The 26,706-nt window shown below is 43.6% G+C and overlaps 1 protein-coding gene and 1 long non-coding RNA gene across 14 annotated transcripts in view; one reads left to right on the top strand and one right to left on the bottom strand.

The window, feature by feature from the left end:
- RASAL2 (RAS protein activator like 2) overlaps positions 1–26,706 on the top strand; it is a 162,378-nt gene that overhangs the window by 105,560 nt on the left and 30,112 nt on the right. For 11 of the 13 annotated variants that reach the window (XM_064427704.1, XM_064427703.1, XM_064427702.1 and 8 more), the window contains 2 exons: positions 9,733–9,839; positions 20,120–20,229. In XM_064427704.1, coding sequence (XP_064283774.1) covers positions 9,733–9,839; positions 20,120–20,229 — 217 coding nt within the window. Of the gene's footprint in view, positions 1–3,775; positions 3,897–8,797; positions 8,960–9,732; positions 9,840–20,119; positions 20,230–26,706 lie in introns of those variants that run through there. The other 2 variants (XM_064427706.1, XM_064427707.1) reach the window with 2 other exon arrangements.
- Positions 6,036–8,163, bottom strand: LOC135304838 (uncharacterized). Its single transcript, XR_010366057.1, has 2 exons — positions 8,028–8,163; positions 6,036–7,880 (listed from the first exon to the last, which is right to left on the bottom strand). It is a non-coding gene; the product is annotated as an uncharacterized LOC135304838 (long non-coding RNA).

Below are 26,706 nucleotides of genomic sequence, written 5' to 3'. Positions count from 1 at the left end.
ACAACTGCAGAGTTCAGTCAGTGGCTGTAATGCAGGAATTACCAGGGAGGAATATACACAAGTTTTAAATGGTTGGTTTTTAGAAGATTCTCCAAAGCAGAAGGGCTTGCTTTAATTTCCAGGCTTGAGAACTCATCTGCTTTTAGAACTCAGGGCTGAGGGAGATAAACCCAAACACTTTGAACAGGTTTTCTGATGTTCTCACCTGCTATTCTGTACAGCTACTGGTGCTAATTTTGGAAAGCAGTCTCAAGACAGATATTAGCTGCTTCTTGTCCCTGCTTTTTGATTGGGTTTGTTGTTTTTAGGTTTTTTTTAATTACTACTTTGCTGACCCTTCCCACCTCCCTATATTTTAATATTTTCCATACTCCTGCTCTGGTCAATAGAGCCATTTGTATCTGGATTTGCATTGGTTCAACAAACTCCCAGTGTAGGTAGGTCCCACAGCATGAAAATAAGTTAGTCATGTTTTGAATAGTCTTCTCATGCAGATTTGCATTTTATCTTGCAATCTGTTTGTCCTGGAAAATTTGGACAAGACTTTTTTAATGGTTTTTGGAAAGCTTTAGAGCACAACACTTCCTTTAAGACAAATTTAAGAAGCTATTCCCAATAAACGTTCTGCTGTGACCAGCACTACATCCCTCCTGCAGCTGTGGAGCTGTATCTCTGGCTTTCTTGCACAGCAAAGGCTTAAAAATCAAAATCAATGCTCCAGAGGAGTCTGAAGATATGTTTGAAGGGATTGTTTGAAACTAAGTATTCAAAGGATGTAAGCAGAGAGGCCATTTCTGATACCAGTGTTTGATAATGGTCTGTCAATGCATGCAAACCTCAGCCAGAGCCCAGTGGTTGGGAGATGAGGCTTGATAAATTCAGTCTTGGAACTAAGGAGCAATTTGCTAAGCAGAGTGGAGTTAACCATTGGAACAGCTTACAGGGGATCAGACAGGCTCTTTGTGTCTTTGTCAGGGTGGTGACAACTGGGGGTCCCTTTTTCTGGAAGACAGCTCTTTGTTCAGAGATAATTCAGGGAAGGGATGAAGTCACTGGGGGGTGTTCTAAAGGTGTTTCAAGTCAGGTTAGATGGATCTGGTGTCTCTTCTACATCTTTTCTATCACTTCAAATTTCCAGGACTTCTAGGGGGACTGTGTTCATGACTCACTTTCTTACAAGGACTTTTTAATTCTTGTTTTTGTTCTGATGTCTGTCTCCATTTCCTGACAGTCCCTTGCAGACAGGTGACTGTTGTATTGCACTGCATGTTAGTGTGACCTGGTAAACCACACAGAACTGAGATAAATAATAGGGATGTATTTATGCAAGGGTTTCTCCTCTGTGGGTTTCCCCAGGAATGTTAATTCACAGGAGAAATCTGCTTATCAAAAACTTCACTGTCCTTTCAGTTCCTAGTCGCATCCTCCTGGCTGAAGTCTTTGCGAGTTCTAGCTCCATTTTTAAGAAAGTTTTTTTTTTTTTTTTATCTTCACATATTTTAAAATACTCCAATAAGCCACTTTCATACTTGATATGCAATATTCTTCCCCTGCTATCATGAACATTTTAAGATATTGGAAGGGATTAATAAAGCTAAATTATTACACAAGATGAGGCAGCCAGGGAGGAAAACAGGATCTGTATGTAATTTGTACTCCTAGAAAGGATATAAAATTGGTAAGCATTCGTGGGAAATCAATACTCATAACTCTGTTTTCTTTAGAACCCTTTATTTATAGAGGTGATAGTTAATATTGCAAGTTTTTAATGGAAAGACACCCAGGTGATTGTGAGTACAGTATTTGATTAAGGAACTAAAAGAAAGGAGCTGAAAGTTTTGTTTCATATTGACCAAATATGCCAAAGTTTCATTTCAGATAGACCAAAATAAGTATCTAATCCTTTCTCTGAAAATTCTTTAATTCCATTCTTCTTGCAAGTAGATTTACATCATCAGTTTGCACAGTCTTAAAGAAAAGGTTCTACTTGTGGAAGTTGAACAAAACTCCCTCAGAGGGAAATTTGTTGGAACAGTTCATTTGAAAACAAAAATCAGCTCTTTTTGCATAGGTGGGAAATCTATCTATCACAGGATTTTATATGATGTAGGGAACGTTTCTGGGTTTCCATCCCAGATATGGGATACAGATGCACTTGTTCAGTGGGAACAGGAGGACAGCTCTGCTCAGTCTGGCATACTGCTGGGGTACCTGGCTCCTGAACTGCCTGTCCCATGTTTCCTCATTAACTGGGAATTCTGTAGAGCATCTGCCCTGCTTGGCAGGTGTTTCATGAAAATATCTGTCCTGCACAAATACTTGCTACAGTTTGTCTTAGTAATTGGAATTTTCCTCCCTGCTGGGACTTGATAGCTCTTTTTTTTTTTTCAATTTATTTGTTGGTTGGTATCTAATTTTTTGCTTTGCTGATCTAATGGCTTTATGGTGTAGCTTGGGTTTTAGTCAGTGGTCAGCAAATATCCTTGTTTGTAATAGGGACTGGCAAGTGTATGAATTATTTAAAATAAAGACAGGTTCAGAAACTGGTGAGCAAAAGGCAGCTGTCTCTTTAAAGAGTGCAGTTTGATCAGAGCATCAGCCCCATCCCCTGAGGACAAAGGCAATTTTGATTTGTGGGGCCCAGGAGTCCCTCACTTACCAGGATTCGTCACTGCTCATGCATGTGTAAACCTGCAAAACGCTCTTTTGTGTAGAATAAATCTTACACTGTAAATCCCGTACAATTAAACGTGGCCCTTCATAAAGTCACGACAACGGGGCTTCGCTGCAGAGCAAGCTCGCCCTCCAGGCAGGGCAGAATTATTTCCCATTTAGCTTGTTTTTATTTTTTTTAGATAAATAACCACCTATCAGTGCTGATGACTTGGTTTTTGTTTTTTTAGATAAATAACCACCCATCAGTGCTGATGGCTTCTTTGAGCCCCCAGGATTGCTGCTGTGTCCTTACCTCTGTCTGTGGCACTGGGGGCTGAATCCAGCAGGGCTGTGGTTGTGCTCGGTGCTGAGGAAGAGGAGGAATTCCCCCTGTCCTGCTGCTCGGTGCTGAGGAAGAGGAGCAGCTCCCTGTGTCTGCTGCTGTTGGCAGCCAGCAGCAGATTCCATTATTGCCGATCAATGCCGCCGCCATGCAGGAGGAGGGGAGAGGGAGGGGTGGGAGCTTCCTATTCACAGATTGATCAACCTGCCATTGCATGAACAAATTCATTGCAAGGAAGGCTGGGATGCTGGGATAATAGCTGGAGCAGGAAGGGGCTTGTAAACAGGGGAATGCAGGCTCGTTAGTAGTGGGGAGGGGATTTAAATTGCCTCTGAGCTTGCTGGGTGGTTTTTTTTTCTAGCATAAAGCACAATACCTGAGCCTTCAAACAAAGCCAACACTGTGAGGAGTGGTAGGGCTATATTGCACTTAGCTGATGAGCTATTGTGCTGACTTATTTGAGCTTCTTCAGCACTGATGTGTTTCTACTTTTTACTTAAGTTGATTCTGTCATAACCTGCTGCCTCTTCTGGATTTTGAGACCTCAGTGTCCCCTGCTTCCCTTTTTTGCCTTCTCTCTGTTCCTGCTTGGACTGAAACCTGACACAAAGGGACAAATCCCAGTTGCTGCTGCCACCCATGCCTGCCGTGTCAGAGGTAGGGCTGAGAGAGCAGGGCAGCATCACGCTCCCATGTGTGCCAGTGTAGACAGCAACTGGAGTGCTGGAATCCCAAGAGCATCAGCTCCTCCCCATCCTTCCTACCCTGCTTCGTTCACTTACTGTGTTCTGTATGGAAAAGTTTTCTGGCTGGAGAATAAGTCTGCTTTCTCCTGGGCATGTGGCCGAATGGCTGGATAGCAGCACGGAAGATGAGAAAAGCCTTCTCTCGTTCCTGGGTACGGTAGGGTACAAACTGTATTTTTGGGGGTTTAACACTTTACCGGGAAACCTTTTTGACTCTGGTGCTTAATTTCTTTGGTCTTTCAGTTACCTGACCTTATTTCTTTTTAAAAGCTTTTAAGTGGTGTGCAGTTGTAATTAAACTTGGTTACAGGCTGTTTGAAATAGTTACAAACACACTGGGCAAGGGTTACCTTGTAAATGGGCATGTGCCCTGCAGCTTGTGGAATAAACTGGACTAAACATTGTTACTTACTGCTCTGCTTTTCTTCTCTGTGCCTTTTGACAAGTGATCGCTGGGTTCAGTCCACTTCCTCTCATTTCTGTCAGCTTGCCTGACTTCTGAACTGTGTGATGGTAGCAGGATAAATCAGGGGAGACTGCTCAAAGTTTTTCTTCTTAAAGTGAAATGTGCAGATGCATTTAGAATAAAAATTACCAAGTGGTGTCTTAACTTTGGGACCACGTTTAGGGTTCACTGACACCTCTTGGGTGTCTGCAGTGCATTGGGCCTTTTCCTGTGTCCATAACAGTAATTCCTACTGCTCAGGGACAAAATCCTGCCACAGAGCAAGAAGTGCTGAGGCTCGGAGCAGCTTTCTGGGCCATGGAGAGGAACAAGCAGGAGCTGTTGAGCTTTGGTGTGTTCAAGAGCCAGTGAGGCTATCCCAAAGGATTGCTTTTTAGAGAATGCCTCTATTCACAGCCCTTTTACTGACAGTAAAAAGATTGGTTTGGAAAGCTGTGGCTCAAGGCTGTTGTTTAATAACAAGGACAATAAATATTGATATCATACTAATGTGTGTTTAAGTCATAAGCCTCTGAACAAATTAGGCTGCAGGAACAAGTTACCATGTGTCAGCTGATCGGCGTTAATTGTCTGTGTGCAATCTCTGCAGCAAACACAAGGTAATTTGAATTAGTGGGGGCAGTCCAAGATCATTAGGAACTAACGAGGACATCAGCATCTCCAGGTCATGGCGAGCAGCTCCTTGTCCCTGCCTTTGTGTTGGCACTGTTGTCCAGGCAATGTGTTTGGCTGTGTGGAGTCAACCATTAAGGGAGGTTTTAGAGGCTGTTGCATGGGCAGGTCAAAAAGGAGCAGCTATCCCAAATTTCGTACAGCCAGGCAGAGATATGTTGAGCATGAGTTTAGAGACATGCATCTGCTTCATTTCTGTCTTGGTTTGCAGAGCTGGAGGATTTGTTCTCCCACTTCAAAGCGAATGCATCAGTGTAAGAACAGCTGATGTTGTGCTCACCCAATGCCATGCACATTTTCCTCCAAACTTTCAGGGAAAATAAATTGTGGGAGTTTATACTTGAAACCCCCAAATTATTCTCTCCTGTGATATCTGTGCTCTTTCTTCTAGCCTCCTCTAGTATTCTTCTGCTTTGCATGTTAGGTCTTGCTTTTCAGACTGTAAAGTAATTTAGGAATCAATTACTTAAGAATCTTTTAAGTAACTTATTGTGTCATTTAGGATGCTTTCTATGCACCTTCCATACTGGGCACTAATTCAATTACACTTTTTTTATATGGCAGCACAGTGCAAGTGTCTAACACCAACAGAATTGCCTGTCTGTAAATTAAAAATCTTTTATAGTTACCTGGATCATCTCCCAAGATTTATCTGATTGACTCAATCCCTAGTAGAGCACAGTAACTTCTTTACAAACCCGTGGTAATGGACTGGGAGAGTTTTTGATCATAGTTTGTACCTAGCAGTTATTTGATGCTGGAGTTCTACAGCTTTGCAGGGTTCCCTTTGTATTTCCCTTTCCAGGCTTGGCAGCTTTTGTGCACTTCAGTGTCCTGAAACTTGGTTGCATTCACTCTGATGTATCTTCTTGTGATGTATTTTCCCTGTCTGGTTGCCTTGATAAATGTGGAAAATCTATCTCTGCAAATTTCCATTTTTTCCTTTAAGTTGCAGGATTTGCATAATGTATTTTAGTTAGAATACAAACTTGGACTTCAGGACTTAAAAGAGATTAGGGGGTTTGAGTTTGCTTTTACCTTAGCTTTCTTGTACAGGCATTTAATGAAATTTTTATGACAGTCTGTGGATTGGGCCCAAGTCTGAGTTCTCCCCAGGTGAGCAAAATGAGAGAGAATACTTACTGCAAGATAAAACATTTAACATTTTTATTTATTTTGATATGAAGCTTCCTATTTCACTAGGTAATACCCGTCAGAAAAAATACTGTTGAGACACTTCTTCCTCTTCTTGTTCTTCCTTCTCTATCTGCAAATAATTCCTACCTGGTGTGGCTGTCCCACAAAGCTGGGAGGTTTGTTTAGTGTCTGCTTCTCCCACCTGGAGAAAAAGCTCTTCACAGTGAAAATACAAATTTCCACCACAGCAAGTCTTTCAAGTGGCCGCAGCACCCAGCAATAGGAAATTTAGGTGAAGCCCCAGAGCCCTGTGGTGACCAGAGGGCACTGAGGCAGAGAGGGTTCCCTTCAAAGGAGGGCAGCCCTCACCACTGCTCCGTGTAGTAAGTGGCACCTGGTTTACACAAACCTTCCTCCTGGCCTACAGAACAAGCTTTGGTGTTGCTGAGGGTGGAGAGTGGCTCAGCAGGATGGGAGAAGAGACCTGCCTGCATTGTATCCTTGGGCAGTTCCCTCCTCAGAGGCATGTGCCACTGCTGAGTAATTAGCTCAGCTAATTAGGAACTGACTGTTGCTATGTAGTGTGTAAATACTGATTTGGATAAATACTTATTTAGATAAGTATTACTTTGTATCACCAAGATATCAGGTGATAAAAGTGACCCATTGGGATGTTTACAACTCATTTGATGATCTAGTGGAAAGTGTCCCTGCCTGGATGATTTTAAGACCCATTCAATCCCAAACCATTGTAAGATTCTACAATTTTTTGTTGAAGGTTGAAATGGGGAGGATCTGTCAGGTGGGTTGTCTTCCCTTTTGCCTTTTTTTTTCTTTTCTTCCCAGAAATGGATGGGCTGAAAATGCTTTTAGACTGTTTTGATGGATAAACAATGTGATCTATCCTTGGTCCCTGAGAGTGAGCAATGCAGAAAGCACTTGTAATTTAATACTAAGCTGATGAGAGGTGCATTGATTTTTGCAGCAGGTGAAGATTATGCAAGAGTAGCCTCAAGCCTTGCTAGTGGAGCAGGGGAGGGAACTGTCTAATTTTTTGCCTGGTGGTGACAGTATAGATTTCTTTCTCAAGACTCAGCAAAAATACTGTTCTACAGGCGTCACAGCAAGTTGCTTCAGGTTTTGATTTCCAGTTAATATATCCCGACAATTTTGCTGTATCTGGGTCTTCCTTTTCCTAGGGACTAAGCGTGTCTATTTGCTCTTGTTTTTTAGAAGGAGAAGAGAGGGAAAGGTAATTTTTATTTTTAGTTCACTGCAGGCACCTAGTGAATATTTCATTTTCTCTTCCCCTTTGTTACACTTCTGTGATGGTGTGAGAAAAGAAAAAACTCATTTTACTGATGAAATGCCAACATTTTATTTGCAGAAAAGTTGGCTTGCTGCTGGGGGGATGTTGGGGAGGAGAGGGAAGGCAAGGGGAGCCAGGCACATTCCTTGTGGTAGCTTTTCAACTCCATTCAGTTTAAAGTTAAGCTCTTTCCCAAACTGCCCCTCCTGCAGAACGTGTTGTGGAGAATAGTGGGGAATTAGTGCTGGTGTTTCCATTTATGACTCAGCAAAGTTAACAGACTGTTTTAAATTACCGGGGCAGCTTTGATGTGATTTCCTGCGCGTGAGGAGTGGAGGAAGCCAAACCTATTACGTTACTCCTTCCTAGTGAGTGTGAGATCAAAGGTGCTCACTCTAGCCCTGTTCCAATGGAATACATCAATCCCGTTTGCCTTTGTTACATGGACATGGGAATGGCAGAGATAGGCTATAAAGAATTATCTCTGGGCAGAGCAGTACTTACAGGTGCTGCAGAAAATAAAGTTTCCCTTCCTCTGGGCCAGGGAGGCAGCTGGTGATGTGGAAATGCGGCGTCAGGTGAACCGGGCAGCCCTGCAAAGGCTCCTGAGGGGGTGGCACTGAGGGCTCAAACCCCTGGGCTGGCACTGGCCCGGCTCCCAGTGCTTTGTTCTCTGAAGGTGCCCTGATGGGGACTTACCCTGCGGCTCCGGAGCAGGCGGTGCTGTCGCAGAGCTCCGGAGGAGGAGGGCTCTCCCCACAGACAGGGGCATCTCTGGGCCTGTGGCAGGCCGCGGTGGGCTCGGGCATGGCCCCCACAGCCCTTTCCTCCACACCTGCCAGCCCCTCAGCCTGCTCGCCCTCCTAGCAGCCCTTTCCCCGAGCAGGCTGAGGGGCTCCATGTCAGCAGTTTGCTTTTGTTCAAAAGATAAATATCTACCGAGTGAGACACTGATACTGCAGGGTCCGGGTTCCTTCGCCTCTCCTCCTCTATGCTCCATTTTGTCAGTCTCCAAGCATCCATGGGAGAGATGTATCATAACTCTGCTGAAATCAAAATCCGGCATGCAAAGGCATCACAAGTAATGCTATCCCCGAAGAAGGCTTCTCTCCTTTTTTTACCTTCGCCTCAACGCCGCTCTCGTGGCACCAGCTGGCTGTCTCTCCCCATAAACCTTGTTCCTCGCTGCTGTGGATCAGGATGCACAGGGAAAATTTCGGCAGCGCAGGGAAGCCGGCAGTTGGGCGTCTGTTAATAGCCTGAAAGTAACTAATGAGGATGTGCAGCCGGAGCGATTGATTGAGGAGCTGCAGTCCTGTGTGCTGCTGCTCCGCTCGCTCGCTCCCCGCCGGGGAGGAGGGAGGGCGGTCGGAGACACCCGGCGTTCCCTCCAGCCTCGGAGCCCCAGTGGAAGTTGGAGCAGCATCTGCCTCTTGAAAGGAGAACGGCAGGAGTCAGAATGTCCCTGCCCGGAGTCACGGCTTGCTGCTGTTCTTTAAGGTTCAGAAGATAACAATGGACTTTCTGCTAGGAAGTGATTTTTTCCCTCCCCGTGTCGGGGGGTGTTTGGTGGAGCTGGATTCCTTAAAGTCAGGCAATTGAGCTGGAGATGGGCAGCACTTGTGATAAAGGTATCTGTATGCATACATATGCATATCTAGCTCTGTATAAAAATGCATAGATGTGTGTTTGTGGAGAGATTTTTAATGCTGTGTGTACTTTATTATGCTATTATTTCAGTATTTGTACTAGTCAAAGACTGGTGCAGCTTTTATGAATATTCGTGCTCATCAGATCAGTCTGCATGGATTTAAGATGCCAAAGTCGTGTCTTAGTAAGGTCATACTGCCAGAACGAGGAGAAGTTGACCTATTTTTTTTTTATCTGCAGAGATTTATATGTCATATTACCCAGGCACTTACAAGTGTTCTGCTGGTTGCATGCTTTGAGCAAGTAGTGGGATCATACATGACCGAACTTTGACCTTTGCCAAATTACATTCTGCTGGGACTAGAACTGAGCTTCCCTGGGTCTTGGTTGTAGTTATCTGTTAATTACTGCACTACTTATGTAAAAAAATTAAATCTAAAACAAAATAGATTTAAGTTCTCTGAATACTGTCTCTCTAACAGTAGCAGAATATTAAGTATGTCCAGGTATTGATCTTTACTAGCACTTTTTATTTTAGTCTCCAACAGTCAAGTTAGATTCACAACCTTGAATCTGCCAGTGAGAATGCCATTGTAGATTAGTAAGTGAATAAGATACAGGTAAATAGGTGGGTTAATTCAGCAGTTTAGTAATGCACTAAAACTTTCCTGAGGCTTCTGTCCTGCAGAGCACAAAGCCTGACTATTCCCCACCCCCGGGCACCCATTCACCACCTTGTTCTTCTCTTCCTCAGAGGTCCCAGCAGAGAGATCTCCTCGCAGACGGAGCATCTCGGGGACCAGCACCTCTGAGAAAACCAACTCCATGGATGTTCCGAACACTTCTCCTTTCAGAGTACCAGTAAGTGTGCCTTCCCTGCACTGGGGCATTTGTCTCATTGGATGGGAGGAGGAGATTCAATTATCCCAGTGTACAGCCAGGCTGGGGGAGCCTGGGGGCAGAGGAATATTAATATTTCCAGTTGGCCAAGAGGTTTTGCTGTCAAGTGTCATATATTATCAGTAAGATTCCTGATGTATCCCTAACTTGATCCTTTTCGTTGCCTTGATGTAAAGTTGCAGATAGAGAAACATCAGTGTTAATGTAGGCAGCGACCTATATAAATACTTTTGAAGTCACCTCCAGGGATTGCATTCCATATTCAATCCTGACAAGGAAACAAGTTCCTTTAGGTTGGTGATAGCATGTTATTTTTCCCTCTTGCCAATGAAGTACATAGAAAATTGAAACGGTTTTATAGTTTATTCAGAAGCTGATGAAATTTCTGCAGGTGTGTTAATTCCTCTCAAGCTCTTTGGGGTTTGTTCTGAGATTGGTTGGCTGTGAGTCTGCATGAGAGTTGTTCAGCTACAGCCTGGGTTTTGCTTTGGTCAGTGTGTCCAGGAGCACAAAGGCATTTCTATTATTAGACTGAAGACAAATGCTTCAAGTTAAAATGAGGTGCCCAGTAATTTTCAACAATATTTGTTCTTGTTTTAAAATATTTAACTTGGATATTGTGAACGTTTTCATGCTCTCCTTTACTTTTGGCAAGTAATCTGCCTACTTCAGAATAAATCTTGCACTGTGTCATTTCAAAAATAAAATTTAAAAACAAACAAAAGATTTAATGAGAGTTATTTAAACTATTCACGTGTTAAGGTTGATCAGAATGCATAGAATACCTGGTGTTTAAAGCAACCTGTGAATTCATGATATATTGGAATGCAGAAAGGGACCAAGGAAGCAGTGATTACAGTGGGTGTCCTTACTTGGGCCCTTTTCAGAGTCATAGAATAATATAAATTGGAAGGGACTAGATAATCTCCAGAGGTGCTTTCCCACCTGAGCTGTTCTGTGTTCTTTGAAGGATGCTCTGTCACTTCAGAGATCTGTTTTCTGGATGGTACTTGGGGGAAAAAGGGCCTTGATCTAGTTGTATGTGAAGTTGATGCAAGAATATTCTGTTATGTCAAGTTCAGAGATTTTGATACTGAGTCCATGATTCACAGAGTTCCAGGAAGATTTCTGAACTCTGAGAACCTTCAAAAGTCCTATCCATGTCTTCATTTATAAGAAATTCTGTTTTCTTTGCCTTCATCTATAAGTAATAGCTTAAGTCTTTAGATGTATACATGCTTTGTAGTGGCCTTTGTCTAACAGCTGAAAGCTGTGTGTCAGAAGTGTTTGATGACTGTCTGTATTGTTTATTTTATATGCCTCCTTTTTTCCCCTCATTTTTGTACCATTCCTTTTAATGATTACCCTGTCTCTTAAGTAATGTTTTAATGGTTCTCTAATTCTTCTCTAATAGTTCTCTGATACTTCTTAGCTCCTGCTCCCTTTCAAAACAAGAACCCTGCAGAATGTTTCTCATTTCCCCTGGTGGTGTGTTGTGCTTTTAGGACTCTGGCAGATAGGCTCAGGAAGCAGTACCTGGCTGATTTTCTTGGGCATAAACCAGCAGAGAGCTAGAAGCTATTTGTGCCACGTGGAGCTGGATTCTGCTGCTTTGTCTGCCTGGCCACCTGTACACCCAGGAGCATAATGCACCCTCCTGTCCTCCTCATGGGGACAAGGCTTCTGGCTTTGGAGGTTTTGTTCTGTAACCCATTTATACCCTGTTACTCCTAAGTGAGGGCTGGGATCACCCTGTTTTAAAGCATGGCACCTTGTGAGCTGTTTGAAAGAGCAAGCTGCAGTTAGAAGTCAGCTTTCTTAACAATACAGAGGAGCTCAAGCCAAAACTGCTGAAACCAAGCACACTGTTAACTTGGAAGATTGGCACACACCTAATAGGTGGCTGAGAAGATGGGGAGGAATCATGTTTCTGCCTTTGACTGATAATAAGAATTTCCCAGCTCTCAGAAGGAGGAAAGGTGACTTGGGCGCCTCGTGAAAATCTCAGTCTTGGATCACTGATCTGAGAAGAGCTGCAAGTGAAGGATGCAAAAGGTAGCTTCAAATTTGTCTCTGTGAGGTTGTCCCTAGTTGACAGGGATTTATCCTACATATAAAGGAGATTAATAGTAAGAGAACTTGCTTTTTTTGTTTTTCCAGGCTTTGTCACCTACAGTGCAGGTTGGAGGGCTACAGGCAGCTGCAGCATAGTGCTGTCTCAGTGATTCTTCCCCTGGCCCTGACTCTGTGCCATACCTTGTCTACTCACTGCTTGGATTTCTAACAGAAAGCAGCTTAAGGCAGGGGACAGCTTAACCTTCTTCCATCCTGATAGAAAATTATGCTGAGACTTTCATAATAAGTTGCTTTTACAGCTTTTTAAGTTTGTCTCTGAGAACAGCTATTTAAAAGCTCTCTTCTCAATACGACAGTAGCTTCCAGCATGTTCTGTGCAGGTTTTTTCCTTTCAAGCACAGGCAGTGGTACTCACTCAGAACAAGGCATCTGTTTTTTTAATACTGTTAATTGGCATTGCTTTAGCATCTGGAATTTTGATTCATAAGAGCATAATTGCCTTTAAGCAAACATTTCCTTGACAATGCATTTTTAAAGTAGTCTCTTCAGTGGTGGTGGTCAATGAGGGATTTCTTTTTAAGGGCTTATGTGTAAAGTTTGGGAAATTTGCCTTTTTATCTCCTGCATGGGCACTGGAAGAAAAGACGTATATTTAAATTTACTAGTGTGTGAAAAGCAGAATTGCAGTAGTTACACTCCTCCTTAGGATGAACCACTACATGGACCAGCATGTCCTATGTGTTTGTGAGGGCGGTGAGGCCCTGGCACAGGCTGCCCAGAAAAGCTGTGGGTTCCCCATCCCTGGCAGTGTTCAAGATCAGGTTGGATGGAGCTCTGAGCAACCTGGATTAGTGGAAGGTGTCCCTGCCCATGGCAGGGGGTTGGAATGAGATGATCTTTAAGGTCCCTCCCAAGCCAAACCATTCTATGATTCCATGATTTGTTCTGGTTATCTCCCACCAAGGGGAGTGAAGGGTATTCTGCAAATGCTGACACTGCACAACACATACAGAGAGAAGAGCTCTTGGTGCTTGTCCTTTCTTTTTCTTCCCCATTGCCCCAAATTTCCTTATCTGCACTTGAAACATTAGTCTCCATCTAAGTTCAGCTGTGTACATTGATGTTTGACAATTCCCAGGAGGAAATGCTGAGAGAGAAGGGAAGGGCACAAAAGGTGGCAAAACGGAGATGAAGAGATGTGTCTACTCACATATAGACAGATGTGTGCTGTTTATAAATACATATATAGGAGAAGTCATAATTGTAATAATGGATATTATTTGGCTGAACAAAGAGGGAGGCAGAGGGAGCTGGCTCCCAGTAGGCAAGTGACGCATAGGTGGGCGAGGAACCAGCTTTTCCCTTCCCACACACACCATGTCCTGGCAGCGCCTCCGTCTCCCTGCATCCCCTTCCCTGCTGTGGCACTCTGCAACCTGACACATTCCCTCATTGCTCTGCAGTTGGGATTGGGTAAATATGGGACTGTCCACATCCTCAGAACTCCTGCAGCATGGAGAGGAATCTCTAAAGTCACCCTTCAGACTCGCTGCGCTCTCCAGTTTTGGCTCAGAGTTGTTATTACAAATAATATGATTCATCCATGTCTGCTGGCTAATGGGGAAAGAAAGATGAGAAAGAGGCAAAGGAACAAGTGTGAATGAGACAGGAAAGCCAGAGCACAGTCCTTGAAGTAAATACAGTGGTTTTTATAGGAACCCTGATGTAGGCTACTTGCAGATTGCCTTCCTTGGTTTGTTTCTGGCTGAGGGTATAATTGGATCTATGAAGTGCTGTCTGCCTCTTTGCTCTTTAAGAGTACTGCTAAATGGAACAGAAGACAATGCAGGAGCCCGAGTGAAGGTCAAAGCTTGATGAGATCTCGTGGCTGCCCAGCCTCATCTTTTATGCAGTCAGCAAGATTGTTGCTTCTCCAGAGCACTGCTCTGCTCCCGCTGTGCTGCCAGGGTAGGACAAGTCTGAGCTGTGCTGCCCATGTGACCCCATGGCATACAAATGCATATTTTTAATTCTGCATCAGCACCGATGCAGAGATGGAATTGTTGATTTGCATTAGCGTGAGGCACCACAGCATCCCCCATTAAAAACGCTGTGCTCAAATCTGTCCATTCAATAAAAAATTATGTTTTTCCTTCCACTTTCTACTCTTTACTTCTTGTGACATGTTTGTTTGAATCTGCTCCAGTTTTTATCACTTGCCTTTGCTGTGATGCCTTAGATATGTTGGCTATTCCATGAATTCTGTGTCAGAAAGCATAAATGGATGACTGACTATCTCCAGGGCGCTCACCATGCTTTCATCCATGTCTTTATTCTGGGACAGTGCTGTTCATAGGCTCTGTAACCTTCACAGTGTCTTGCTGCCACAGCAGATTTGTTCATTACAAAAAACTTTAGTGTTGCATCAGGTGATGGGGATATCCAGGATCTGACACTTGAGGTCTGGTGGACCTCAACAGCATGAGCATTATTCTCATGTTTGGTGTAAACCTGACTTTATCCAATTGCTTTTATTCCTTAGTTAATGTAGGGGAGCTCTGAATGTGCATAGCTTTAAACTCTGCTCACATTCCAGTTGTCCTTGGCTTAGTAGTATTTAAATATGCGCCGACTCATTTTATTCTTCACCTCCAAATCATGGCTTAGTCAAGTTATGCAAAGTTTAATTAATGCATCCTCTGCAAATGAGTCCTTCTGGCCCTTCTATCACTTTTCTTGCTCTTGTGTTTTTAATTCCCTTCAATTGACTCTCCAGGTCCTGGTACTAAAGTTCACAGGAATGTGTGTTACCAGTTCCTAATTGCTCCTAACCCTTTGTGTTATTTCTCTGTCCTCCCTGGCCCTCGCTTCACCTCCTAATTTAATATAGCTCAGTGTAATTAATGTGCTGTTTAACTTTTCTTCTGGATGATTAACAAGGATGTTAAGCAGAAGCAGTCAGGCCAGTATCCCCACCACATCCCATTGGACCCTTCCTTCTACCTTGATACCTTATCACTTGTTGTAATTACTCTTTTTAGATATTCCTGCAGCCATTCCTCAGGTTCATGTTACAAGCTTTAACAAAGCTCATTTTTAATAACTTTTTTGTAATTAGCATGTGTGCTGCCTTATCAAAAGGTGTTCTGAAGTGTTGGGCTGCATGCCAGGGAAAGAGCCAGGGTCAGGAAATCATTGCCTGCCCTTCCTGACAGGCTCAGGTGACCTGCTTCTTATCATGTTAATTTTTTATCACCATTGTTTAGTTGTTCTCCAGACAGACTTTTTACCTTTATTCCCTAATTCCTGGATAGGGGCTTTTCAGGACGCTCCTTCCATCTGCTGTCCCTGCTGTGGGCAGCTCCCACAAGGGCAGCCAGGTGCTGCTCCCAGTTGTGTCCATGCTAAACACCTTGCTGAACTGGGATCTGAAAAGCTGATGTGGTCCTCTTGGCTATCAGGTAGCTCTTGCTTCTTCATGCATTTTTCAGTATAATTCCCAGTGACTTGGAAATTGGATTCCTGCAGGACTTTTGGCTGCACATCATGCAGAGTGCACACAATCCTGCAGTGCACTTTATTAACAGGTGTATTATCAATGTACCCGTGTTACAGTATCCTCTGCATTTCCTTGGGTTTCTTATTACTGTTCCTAAACTTGTTCCTCCTATTCTGCATCCCTCCTGTGGCTGTAGCCCATCTTTCATTGGAAAGTTGAAATTGTTATCTGGCCAAATCTGCAGTGCTGTCCCATCAGGGGAAAAATATCTTTCCTGATCCTTGCTGTTGATCAGCTTGTGTCCTGAAGCATGATTATTGCTCACTCTTGTTATTTTTAAACCTGACTAATGCAGCTACATATGTTATTCTTCCTTATATAAACACATAATCCTTTTTTAATCTTGCTGAAAAAAATTTGTCTGTATAATATCTTGTGGTGGTGAATTGGATGGGCTCATTTATAGATAGCATTAGGAAGAGTCTCCTGACAATCAGTGAAACGTGCTGCCTCTCATGTTAAATTGCCCTTTGGTTTTCTTATGTAACAGGGTGCATGAGGAGCTTAGGTAATTTCCATTCTATTTGTTTTATACATCTATAATCCCGTCTTGCCTTTGTTCCTAAAATAAATAGTTGGTCTTTAAAATATATCATTTGTAAATCCCCCTCTTGCCTGCCTTTAATCAGTTTATACTTCTGGAGTTCTGTTTTGTTCTAGCTTTCTTGCTGAGATGAGAAAATCAGAAGAGTGATGCATTAGTGTGAAAGCTACGGCAGATTTACATAACAGCACTCTGCTTTTATTGGGCTTTATCCTCTCTTTGGACATTCAAACATGCTTTTTGTTGTTTTGTGCCTGTGCACAAACCTCCTCTTCAGTGCCGGGTTTTTTGATGAGTAGATGGTGGAACGTGGCTGTGGTAGGTCCCTGTCTTGTTCTGTACATCACCTCCAAAGTGTACCTAGGGTTGTTTACTCTGCTTTTCTACTGTGTGAGTGGTTCAGAGTCTTTTCAAAGGGAGTCACTGCTAATACTTTAATGCTGAGTGTTACTGGGCTCATAAGCAAACTTGAACTCCTTGCTGGTTAAATTGTCCTTCTGCTGTTCTTCTGCAAGGGATAGCAAACTTCAGCACTTTGCTGCTCACTCCTGGAATATCCTTCTAGTTCGATCTTTCCATTTTACCACCTGGCCATCTTCCCCTGCTTCTTTGCCTCCCATAGCTTTACAGCATTACTGGCACAGAACAGTGTTTTCACTTGGCTATGACACTATTTTTTCCTTGATAGCTGCTTGTGAACAGCTTAAGGAATGAAATGCTTCATGTCCTCACCAGGCACGTTAGTGGGGAGGCAGTTCTGCTGTCATCCACAGTCACTTGAGGGTTGTCTTTGTACCCATCCAGCCCTTCCCCTCAGAGCAGATGAGTCTCATGGCTCTGTAAATGAAGTTACCCACCTGGTGTTATTAATAATGCATTGGTGCTCCTCATCAAGAATTACAGATGTTCAAGAAGTGTTGCAAGGCTTTGATGCAGTGTGTCTGCCCCCAAAAAGAACTAATGTAGGAAACAGCACTGGGTGTAAAATTGACCATTTTTGTTGCCCATTTTACCCTACTTTTAGTGCTTTGAAACTTCCACTGAAACCATTGCATATGACCAATATTGACTGATTTGTGTTATGGTTTTACACAGTTTCATTTGTTCATGGCTGAATTCACCCTTCCCTTTCAAAACAGCCAGGACAATCATTATTTATTATGCATGGGCTGCTCTCCCTGGAGTGGAGAATCATCATGTCCATAGGGAGCAGCAGTTCAGGAGCTGAGTAGCTCATACTTGGGCTGTCTTTGAATTTGTCAGACAGTTCCTGTGCTGCCCTGCTCAGATTAAGGACAAACAGCCAGTTGGCTTCTTTGGCACAAAGTCATCTTTTCCTGAAGCCTAAACTGCCCCCAACAACCACCACCCCTGGGTTGGAAATACTTGGGGGTGAGAGTTTCTGTGCTTTCCCTGTGAGAGGAAGTTTCCAACAGCCTGCTGAATTATCCCTTCTCCTGTGGAGATTGCTTCTTGGCAGAGTGGGAGAGTCGAGTGGCTTAACTTCCAAATGAGATGAGCAGAATTCTCAGTGGGACTGAATTATTTTTAGAGGTTGTTATCACTGGGTTTTCTTAGGCCAGTGTGTGATGCTTTTGGATGAGGTGACAAACCTGCCCTGACTTATTCCTGACTGTGTGTGTGGCTGTGCACCATTGCTCTCTCCCCCTCTCTCTTTTCCATCCCTGTTCCCCTAAACCTGTGATTCTGAGAGCAACTTGCACTGAGCTCCACCTCATTAAGTGTGAACCTCAAATCTGTCTATTTTCCAATTTCATCCTAGCTAATTTATCCTAACAGCTATTTTGAACTTTTTTTGATTAAGAACATAGTCTCATCAACTCAGGCAGTTTGGGTAATAATTTACATATTTTTGTCTGAGGGTGTTTAAACAGTAAAATTCCCACTGTTTTTAAAGAAGCTCCAGGATGATTCTGAAAGCTCAGACACTCAATTACATTTAGGTGTAAGAACCAAACAAGAGTCAGTTTTGTGTTGAAATAAGTATTTAGGAGAAATACCTGCACAATAAGAAAAGCAGTAAAGGTGTTTTTGTCTTTTTGATGGTGCAAGCTGCTTTATAAACATTGGCAGGGATTTCTTATCTATAGGAGTACAAGGAAATAAACTTTCAGTCAGGTGATGTTGTTGCAGATAGAAGTCTATTTTTCATTACTACATTTTTTTAATATCTGCATTTAGTATTTAAAAGCATTTCCTTTGGCAAATGGAAGTCAAAAAACTCTGCTCAGTTCTGGCACAAGTGAATTTTTCATGCTGCTTCCAGGTTGTCCATCTGTAAGCACTGGCCCTGCATGAACTGCCAGCACAGAGCAAATATTGCAAATGTTTTCAACTCTTTTGAGGATGACCAACAAGCACACCCTTTGTTTGAATAAATTTTTGTCTTTAAATATGTTCTTACCCTGTTTTTTTGTTTTGTTTTATTTTTTTGTATAGTCAGCTCTGGCTAGCCTTATTCAACCCCAGATAGAATGTTTGTTTCATTGGGGTATAGATTATGTTCAATTAAACCAAGAGCATGTTCCACATTAAAGCAGTACCAACTTAAAACTGTACATGCACACAAAAATTAATATTCACAGTCCTTCTCTGAGTGGGATTTGAAATTGTTCAATATAAATACTTCTGGATTCTGCTGAATAGGGTCAGCTTTGTCTTATTTGCCCTTAAGGGGAAAAAGCCACGTTATTTCATGTTTGCAGTTGGAGTAGACTGAGAGCTACTGGACTGAACCAGGGTCCACCAGATCCAAGTCCCTGTGGCTGGGTGTGTTACCTTTTATGCTGAGAGGTCAGAATAGACAAAAGTGCCTTTGAAAGTGCTGTACATCCTCTACTTGAATTCCAGCAACTGCCCCAAGAGAAGCCCAGGAGCATTTATTGATTTCAGGGCTTTTTCAAAGGCACTTCAATACCAGGACCAAGAGAAGTGCAGCATCATGGGCAGAGTGTGAGCAGCACACACAGCTGAAAACACTTCTTCCCTTCTGACAGCACCTTTTCCCCAGCACATTGTATACATTTGTGGGGTTTGAGTTTTTGGGTATTGTTGTTTGGGGGAGGTTTTGTTTTTTTCTGGTTGAGATTTTTTGTTGGTTGTTTTTTTTGTCTTTAGATATCAGGCCTTTTCTTTTCCACTTTATCAGGAGAATATAGCAGCTTTCACCCCTGAGGAGCCTCTGGCTCAGAAACTGAACTGAAGGGCAGTCTTAAATGTAGCACTGCCTTCAGATGCAGAAAGCAGATTCCCCTTGCTTTGTTCCCTCTGTCTCCAGAGGTTTCCAGTACTTGGCTAGACCAAGTCAGAATTAGGCTGACCTAGTGTTGGCAGCACACTCCCATTGAGCAGGAGGTGATCCCAGAGGCTCCCTCCAACTAGCATGGCTTTGGGCTGTGATTGCTGGGTGAAAAATTGTAATTTGAAGACAGATTCTTTGAAGATTTATTTTATTTTTAGATCCTAAGCAGATTTTTTTAATTGAGCTTTGCTTCTTACCAATATTATAACTGATATCTGAAGCCACTGGTTTGTGAAATGCTTTTAAATTTTCTATTCTGGCTACCCAAATTACTGAAATTATGAATTAATTTAAGATTTAATGTGCTATATCTCAATTTAAAAGGCAAACCTGCCTGCAGTTGTGGGCTCAATAGAAGCTCATAATATAAGACTTCTGTACTTTTAAGCTCAACAAGAATTCAAAACATGGCATGTAGAGGGGAAGTAGGAACAAATACTGATATTAAGGATTGCTTCTTTTAAAGTCATAATTGTGGGGTTTGGGTCTCTTGTATAATAGTTGGAATCCATTGAAGTGCCCAGTAATGTGATAGTGCTAATTACTGCAATTGAGGCTCTCACCTCCTGGAACTGTCACTGCCAGTCCAGCCCTGCCTGTCTTCCAGCTCAGAGCAATCCCAGTCCAGCCCGTCCTGTGACTGGCATCAGACCTCTGTGTTGGGACTCAGTAACAGTGCATTGAGTGATTCATCACTGGCATCAGTTCCCCTGCTTCACTTCTGCACCTTCTCATTTCAGGGCTTCTTCAGTAAGCGCCTGAAAGGATCCATCAAGAGGACAAAGAGTCAATCCAAACTGGACAGGAATATAAGCTTCCGGCTGCCCTCTCCCAACAGTTCTGAGGACAGGTAAGGTGCAGAGCTGACACCCAGCACGTCAGTGCACTCAGGGGAGGAGAGCCAGGAAGGGGATTTGTTGTCCAGCTGGCATGGGGGGGTGTTTGTGGGGCTGCCTCTGGGGTGTCAGAAGTTTGGTGTGCAGCGTGCTGCTGATACAGGATGGGAAACTGCTGCTCTTCACAGCTGTCAAAAAGCTCAGGTTAAGCAGATGGACTCCAGTACCTTGTCCTGCACCTGTTTCAAATAAGCTGCAGACTTCCAATTTTATGATACAGAACCATGGGATGGATCAGCTGGAGAGAAATTTGCCTTGCTGCATTCAGGCCAGTGAGATGAGGAGTTGTGTTGGTGTGAGCAGGGTGGTTCTTCCAGCACTGGCACAGCCCAGAGATGGGCACTGCAATTCAGGCACACTGAGGACCCTTGCAGTGCTGGTGTTTTGGTTATTGCAGTGTTACCACAAGGAACAGATGATCTGTTTTTCAGAAAACTGGAAAACTCAGTAATTTCTGACCATCTTAGTGCTCCATTTGGTTTACCTTTGCCTGTTTAGCTTTCAGCTGGAGATCCAGGCTGGGAATGGATTGTATATGAGGCAAGCAAAGGCTCTTACACACAGTGTTTCCTAACTGTTTGCAAAAAGTCCCTTAATTGTTTTTATTAAACATATTCTGTGTTACATTCCACGGTAGCCCAGCAGGAGAAGTAGATAGAGTGAAAAATAAGTTGCCCTGTACTCGAGGCCACGGCAGGCTTCTGTGGTTTGACATTGTTCAGTGCATTTCCCTTCTCCTTTAGCTCAGCTGAATTCATTAGTTCTATCTGTCATGCTGTGCTGCTTCAATCAATGGTGCTGCCTTCTCCATCTGAAAGGCAGACCATAAAATCACAGAGATAGCAAGGCTGTGGTTGTTGGAGGTCTGTTAACATCAGGAGTTACAGAAAAGCCTGCTGCTTACCAGATGTGAGTAACCATCTAGATGGCTTTGCTCCTCTAGTCCACCCAGGCTGCTTTGATGCAAGTTTTCCTATAAATCTCTATTTTCAGGGTGTTGCAACATGGCTATAAAAGCAACTCAATGAACATAAGCATCTTGAATAATGCCACCAGGTAATCAAGTACCTGTTATTTTTACCATTGTTTGAAAGCAGCTTTGCTTGAATTTTTGTAATGTGAAGATTCCATTGCCATAAATAATCTGGTTGTCTTTCCTGAGTTTGGTACTCTTGCTGGATACCTGCTTTTGTAGTGTCAGGGAAGCACTGTTGTTCTGGGAAAGCTAATAAATGTAGCTATAATTAATTCCTACATCTTTGGTTTAAGACATGATGTTGCACACAGCAAAGCTGCCTTCTCTTAAAAAGCAGACCCCCTTCTACTCCCTGCCAGCATGGGCACAAATTTTCAACTAGCCAGAAATGAAATGTGAATTTTCTCTGATGGCCTGAAAGCACAAAAGCATAAAATCCAGGTACTTGATCACATGGTGGCATTATTGAACACAGAGCTGACTGTAAATTCATGAGAAGGAATTGCCACTCTCTCACCTTCTGTTTGCTCCCATTCTGTATGAGCCTCTCAGTGTGTAGCAGTGAGAACTTTCCTGTCCTGCCCTGGTGAGTCAGCCCTTTCCCATTTCAAGCAGGTGATTCTAGGTGATGTCATGGTGTTACACAGGTTTTCAGGGCCAGGATGACTGATAGCATCTCCCTTTTCTTGCTCTGACAAACACAAGAGCCCTGCCTTCAAAGAAAGTATTATACAGCTTTATAAATTAAAACCCTGCATGGATTAGAAGGAAATAGAGGCTGCTGCCACACTGCCTTTTCATGCTTTTGGGGTGTTTGGGACCTGTCAAAAAAGTGGAGATTTTACAGATAAATACCTCTAAAATTCTGGACTAAGGAAGGTTAGTTATCCTGGTGCACATCAAGATGTGGGATACTGCAACATTGCATGCCATGCTGGATGATGACAGAGGATGGATGCTGTGTTGATTTAAAACAGAAGGGAGTCAGGAATGCTGTAGGGAGCAGGGATGGAGATGAGCTGCAGATTTTTTTGTAATCAGATTTTCCTGTTTCAGCAGAAAGCAATTGACCAATGTACCTTTTCTGGTTTTTAACTGTATTTCAGTGTGTCTGGGTTAGTGGGTAGGGAGAGGAGAGAGTTCTGGTGCCCCTCTAGAAACATGGATCCAGGTGTCCTGTAGGAATAAATCCATAACCTGTAATTCACATCCCTCCTGTTACTCAGGCTAAGGTTGTTTGCTGGTGGTTTTTTGTACTTGGATATGTTGTCTTTACAAGTCACTGATGTGGCAGGACTTAGACTGTGCTCCTTTGGGAGCCAGGGCAGGTGGGAATGAGGCTGTTCAGTGTGTGGCCAGTGCAGCATCTCACCAGGTTGCCAGCAGCTCTCACCATGAGGTGATCTGGCACCGTGTCACTGTGGCATCTTTCACAGCTTTTCCAGCCTGTTTCCTCCTGCATCCTTTGGGCTTTTCAACTCACACATTCATCTGTAATGTTTTCTCAGTGTCTATAATATATAAAACATGTAAAAAAACATGAGAAAAGACTTAAGGAAAATTTTGTTTGAAAGGAGAGGTCAAGTTAATATTTCCAGTTTGTGGCCAGGAATTTGAGAGTATCTCCAAGAGGACCAGCAGGTTTGTTTACTGAGGGGGAGCAAAGATGATTGTGACTGGCTGCATATGGTCTCAGTGACTGCAGCAAAGCTCTGCAGACAGCTGGGAGGGCTTTGCCCTGTTGGGATTTACTGCCACGTGGGAATCCTCCTGCTTTGCTAAAAGTCATTTTATGGCATTATGAGCCAGTGGCAGCGGGGCTGGGAATGGGCTCCGGCAGGGCACAGGGAAGCAGGTAGCCATGGCTCTGGGCTTCATGGTCAAAAGGTACCACTCCTCCAGCCACAGCTTCTTCTACTTTGGGTGAGTTCCTGTTCTTCCCTCCTTGCCTCTTTGCAGTGATTAAATAGCACGGCTCGTGTAAATCATAGAAGCAAAACCTGCCGTGTTTTTCAGGTTCGCTCTAATTTAATGCCGGTTTTGGAAAAAAAGGGTGGGGGATTTTCACCCTGATTTAGCTGTCAGGATGGAAATCTGTGTTACACAATGCATTATTAAGGCTTGACTCACTCCCAGCTTGCATTCATTCAGCATATCTGTAGCTATCAGCACACTGGAGTGTGGGGAAAGGGGAGGGAGGAGTGGTTTGTTTCTGGAGGGACGCCTCACTCCTGGCTTGGTGAACCTATTTCTTTTAGCAGTTGTTTGGTTTTTCACTGAAAACTGAACAAGACCCTAGTGTTTGTCACAGCCCTTAGTGCTGGGCTACTCTCTCCCACCTGCAAGCTCACTTGACCCCTTTATAAATAGATATTTCTTAATGGCTGATGCTTCTCTGCAAAGCCCAGGCTCCTCCATGAAGCATTCACCTTGAGTTTAGCAGGGAAATGAAACTGCATCAATTAAGCATTTCTGGTCCATCAAAACAAACCAATTGGAAACGTTAATAGCAGAGACCAGAGGAGAGAGGAGAACTCTCCTGCTGTGAAATTCAGCAGCCTGCTTGGCTGAACCCTGAGAGGTGTCTGTTAGACAAGCTGTGATCTGCAGGGAGAGCAGGCAGGCAGGGAAGGGCTTTGCAAATCCAGGATTCAGACAATGAGGCTTTGGGTAGGACCTTGCCAGAAAAGACCAGAATCTCAGTGGAAGACTAGAACAATATACTCAGAAAAACCCAGTGTTTAATCACACCTGAGTGTAACTTGCAGATAAATAAGTTACCCTAAGTTTCTGATTTAAAAAAAAAAAAAAAATTTAATAATAAAACTGGTTAGACTTGTAGAATTGTTGACCAAGTAATAGGATGTTCAGATAATTGGCAGTTGGAAAATGAAGAGGGGTGTGGTGCCTACAAAATGAGCATTTGGACAGGGAAAAACCTGGTGCTGCAGCACGGGCAGAGCACGGGTGAATTGCAGGTGATGCTGGAGACGGTAGGGTCCCGTTCCACGGAGCTGGGATAACAGCAGGAAATTCTCTGCATTACAGTCCAGGCTCTCTCCTGTGACTTTGCAGAGTGGCTAAGTATTGAATTTGACTTTCTGCTCTCGGGGAGTGTCTCCCAGCACATGAGGATTGCTGGAATTATTTGAAGCATGCAGACGAGCAGCTTGGTGTAAGGCAATTTGGAGGCTTGGCTGCAGCTGGGTGCTTGGGCTGAGTTCTTTCCTTTCACACCAGTTTGGTAAAGGAAAGTTCATTTTTAAACTTTTTCTTTTTTTCAAATCTTTTGGATTATTGATGTCCACAGGCTTGTTTTACAAGTAATATAGAGCTCTCCCTGGTAAGCTCGGTAATTGGAAGTCTTTTGTGCCTTGTAGGTTGGCTTTTAAATAGGTCAAAATCAGCAGGAGAGCTTCATAACCAGAGCAATTAGGATTTAACCCTTTATTCTATGTGCCTTATAGACAGTAGAATATAATAGAACTTTGCTAATAGGCTGCTGTGTGCCATGGGCAGCCACTGAAAGCCAGAGGTTTCCAGTTCCCGACTTACAACCAAGATTTTCCTGTCATGGAAAATTACTGAATTATGGTGTGCGAGGAGAAAGGGTCAGCTTGGGGCTGGGCCAGCAACATGGGGTGGTTGGAGAGCTCTTTTTCAGTGGCAGTTGCATGCTGCTGCCAGGTCAGTGGTTTAGGGCATTGTCTGGGCTCTGATTTACAAGGAAGTGATGCAGCTCTGAAGACCAGTACTCCAAAACATGTGAAAAGAGGTGAGAAGTTTAAAATGTTCCCTGACATGCTCCTCCTCTGTCTGTTTTTCCTATGGGAAGGAAATTATGGAGAATATGTAAGAATTATTTGGTGTCTTGGTAACTGTTTGAACTCCCATGTAGTTCCTTTGCAATCTCTGTTGTTTACAGACATAGATAGAAAAAGCAACAGGATAAAAAGTTGATCATGGGAGGTTAGTTGTAATTTAAAACAGGATTTGTGTTGTTAATGGAGCTGTTTAACAGAAACAGATTTGTACAAACAACCCTTCCCCCACTTTTTGCATGTGTGATCTTCCTGTTTGCAGTAATCTGCTTCCCTGGGATTACCTCTCTGCTGACAGAGTCTGAGCAATACTCATTTTCCCAGCAGCTTCCTACCTAATACAGGAAGGACCCTTTTAATCCAGCCCCTTTGCTGGACACTGGGACATGAATTAGTGGCATCTATAGCAAAAGGAAGCCAGCAAGCAATTTTCTTTCCTTTTTACAGATTCAGCATATCAGATGAGGCTTTAGAGCAGCAGAGAAGTATTATTTCTGTATAATTATTGCCTGTATTGATTGGGATGCTGCTGATATAGGCACAAGTCAAAGATTTGCTTTGCAGATCTATCAATAGATGAAATCTATACTGTGGTGCTCACAAATGCATGTGCTTGTGTTTGTAAAAGCATGTGGTTGCATCTAACCAACAGCTTTAGGATGTTCTGATGTTTATGGAGGATAAAGTGTCAATTCTAAGCCACTTCATCAGTTTATTGAGCTGTTTTAAATATGGTAACTTCAAAGGATTGCTGGAACAGACTGACATTTGTCTGCCACGGGACCCTGAGTCAACAAAACTACCAGAGCTCCAGCTGCTCTGCAACAAACCCAAATGCTCACAGCCCACTAGTCAGAAGAGCAGTGGAACAGCAGAGATGCTCCTAAAGGTGTGACTTACATGGGATGTGCAGGCTTGGAGTACATCTGCTGTGTGTACCTGCCTTGCCCCTGCCCTGTTCCCAGAGGCTGTTTGGAGGCTTTCTTGGAAGATTCCTTGCTCTCTCACATTGCCTTTAGTGCCTGGATCTCATCAGAGCTGTAGGAGAGGACAAGGAGGAGCCTCTCTGTCTGGGCAGGTCACCTTAGCCACGCCTGCGGAGCGGCCGCCCCTCACCTGCTGCCTCTGCTGCCTGCCAGCCCCCCCTGATTCCTTAGGGAATGCTGTGCCCTGGCAACCCAGGAGCAGGCAGGAGCCTCTCCTGGCACTGTGGGGTGGGAGCAGAGCTCACAGGGAGGGAGCTTTCCTCACCAAGGAGGGAGCTTTCCTCACCCTAGCTGGGGCTGCTCTCCTGGCCCCAGCCTATCTGCCTGGCACACTGTTCCTCCGAAATCTGTAACCCGAGGCTTGAGGAAGAACTCCTGTTGGATTTGTTTGTGCCTTTCTTGCTCTCCAGGCAGGATTTGTTGTCTGAGATGTAGCAGGGAGCAGGAAGTTTGGAGGGAAGGGCTGTGGCATGTGGCACCGCTATGATCTGGAGATGCTCTGCTAAGTGGCTCTACAGTTGTTTCGTGTAGGTCTGCTTGCCTTGTCTTGCTCCAAGTGCAGCCTCTGCCTAACTGGAAATTGCTACATGTCTTTTTCCCCTTTTTTTCCTCTTTTCTTTGGTAATTATTTCTCTTTCCCTCCTCTTC

This window comes from Passer domesticus, chromosome 7 (assembly GCF_036417665.1).
Source record: "Passer domesticus isolate bPasDom1 chromosome 7, bPasDom1.hap1, whole genome shotgun sequence".
NCBI lineage: Eukaryota > Metazoa > Chordata > Aves > Passeriformes > Passeridae > Passer > Passer domesticus.
The sequence above is the reverse complement of the archived record's forward strand: the minus strand, read 5'-3'. Positions and strand labels throughout refer to the sequence as shown.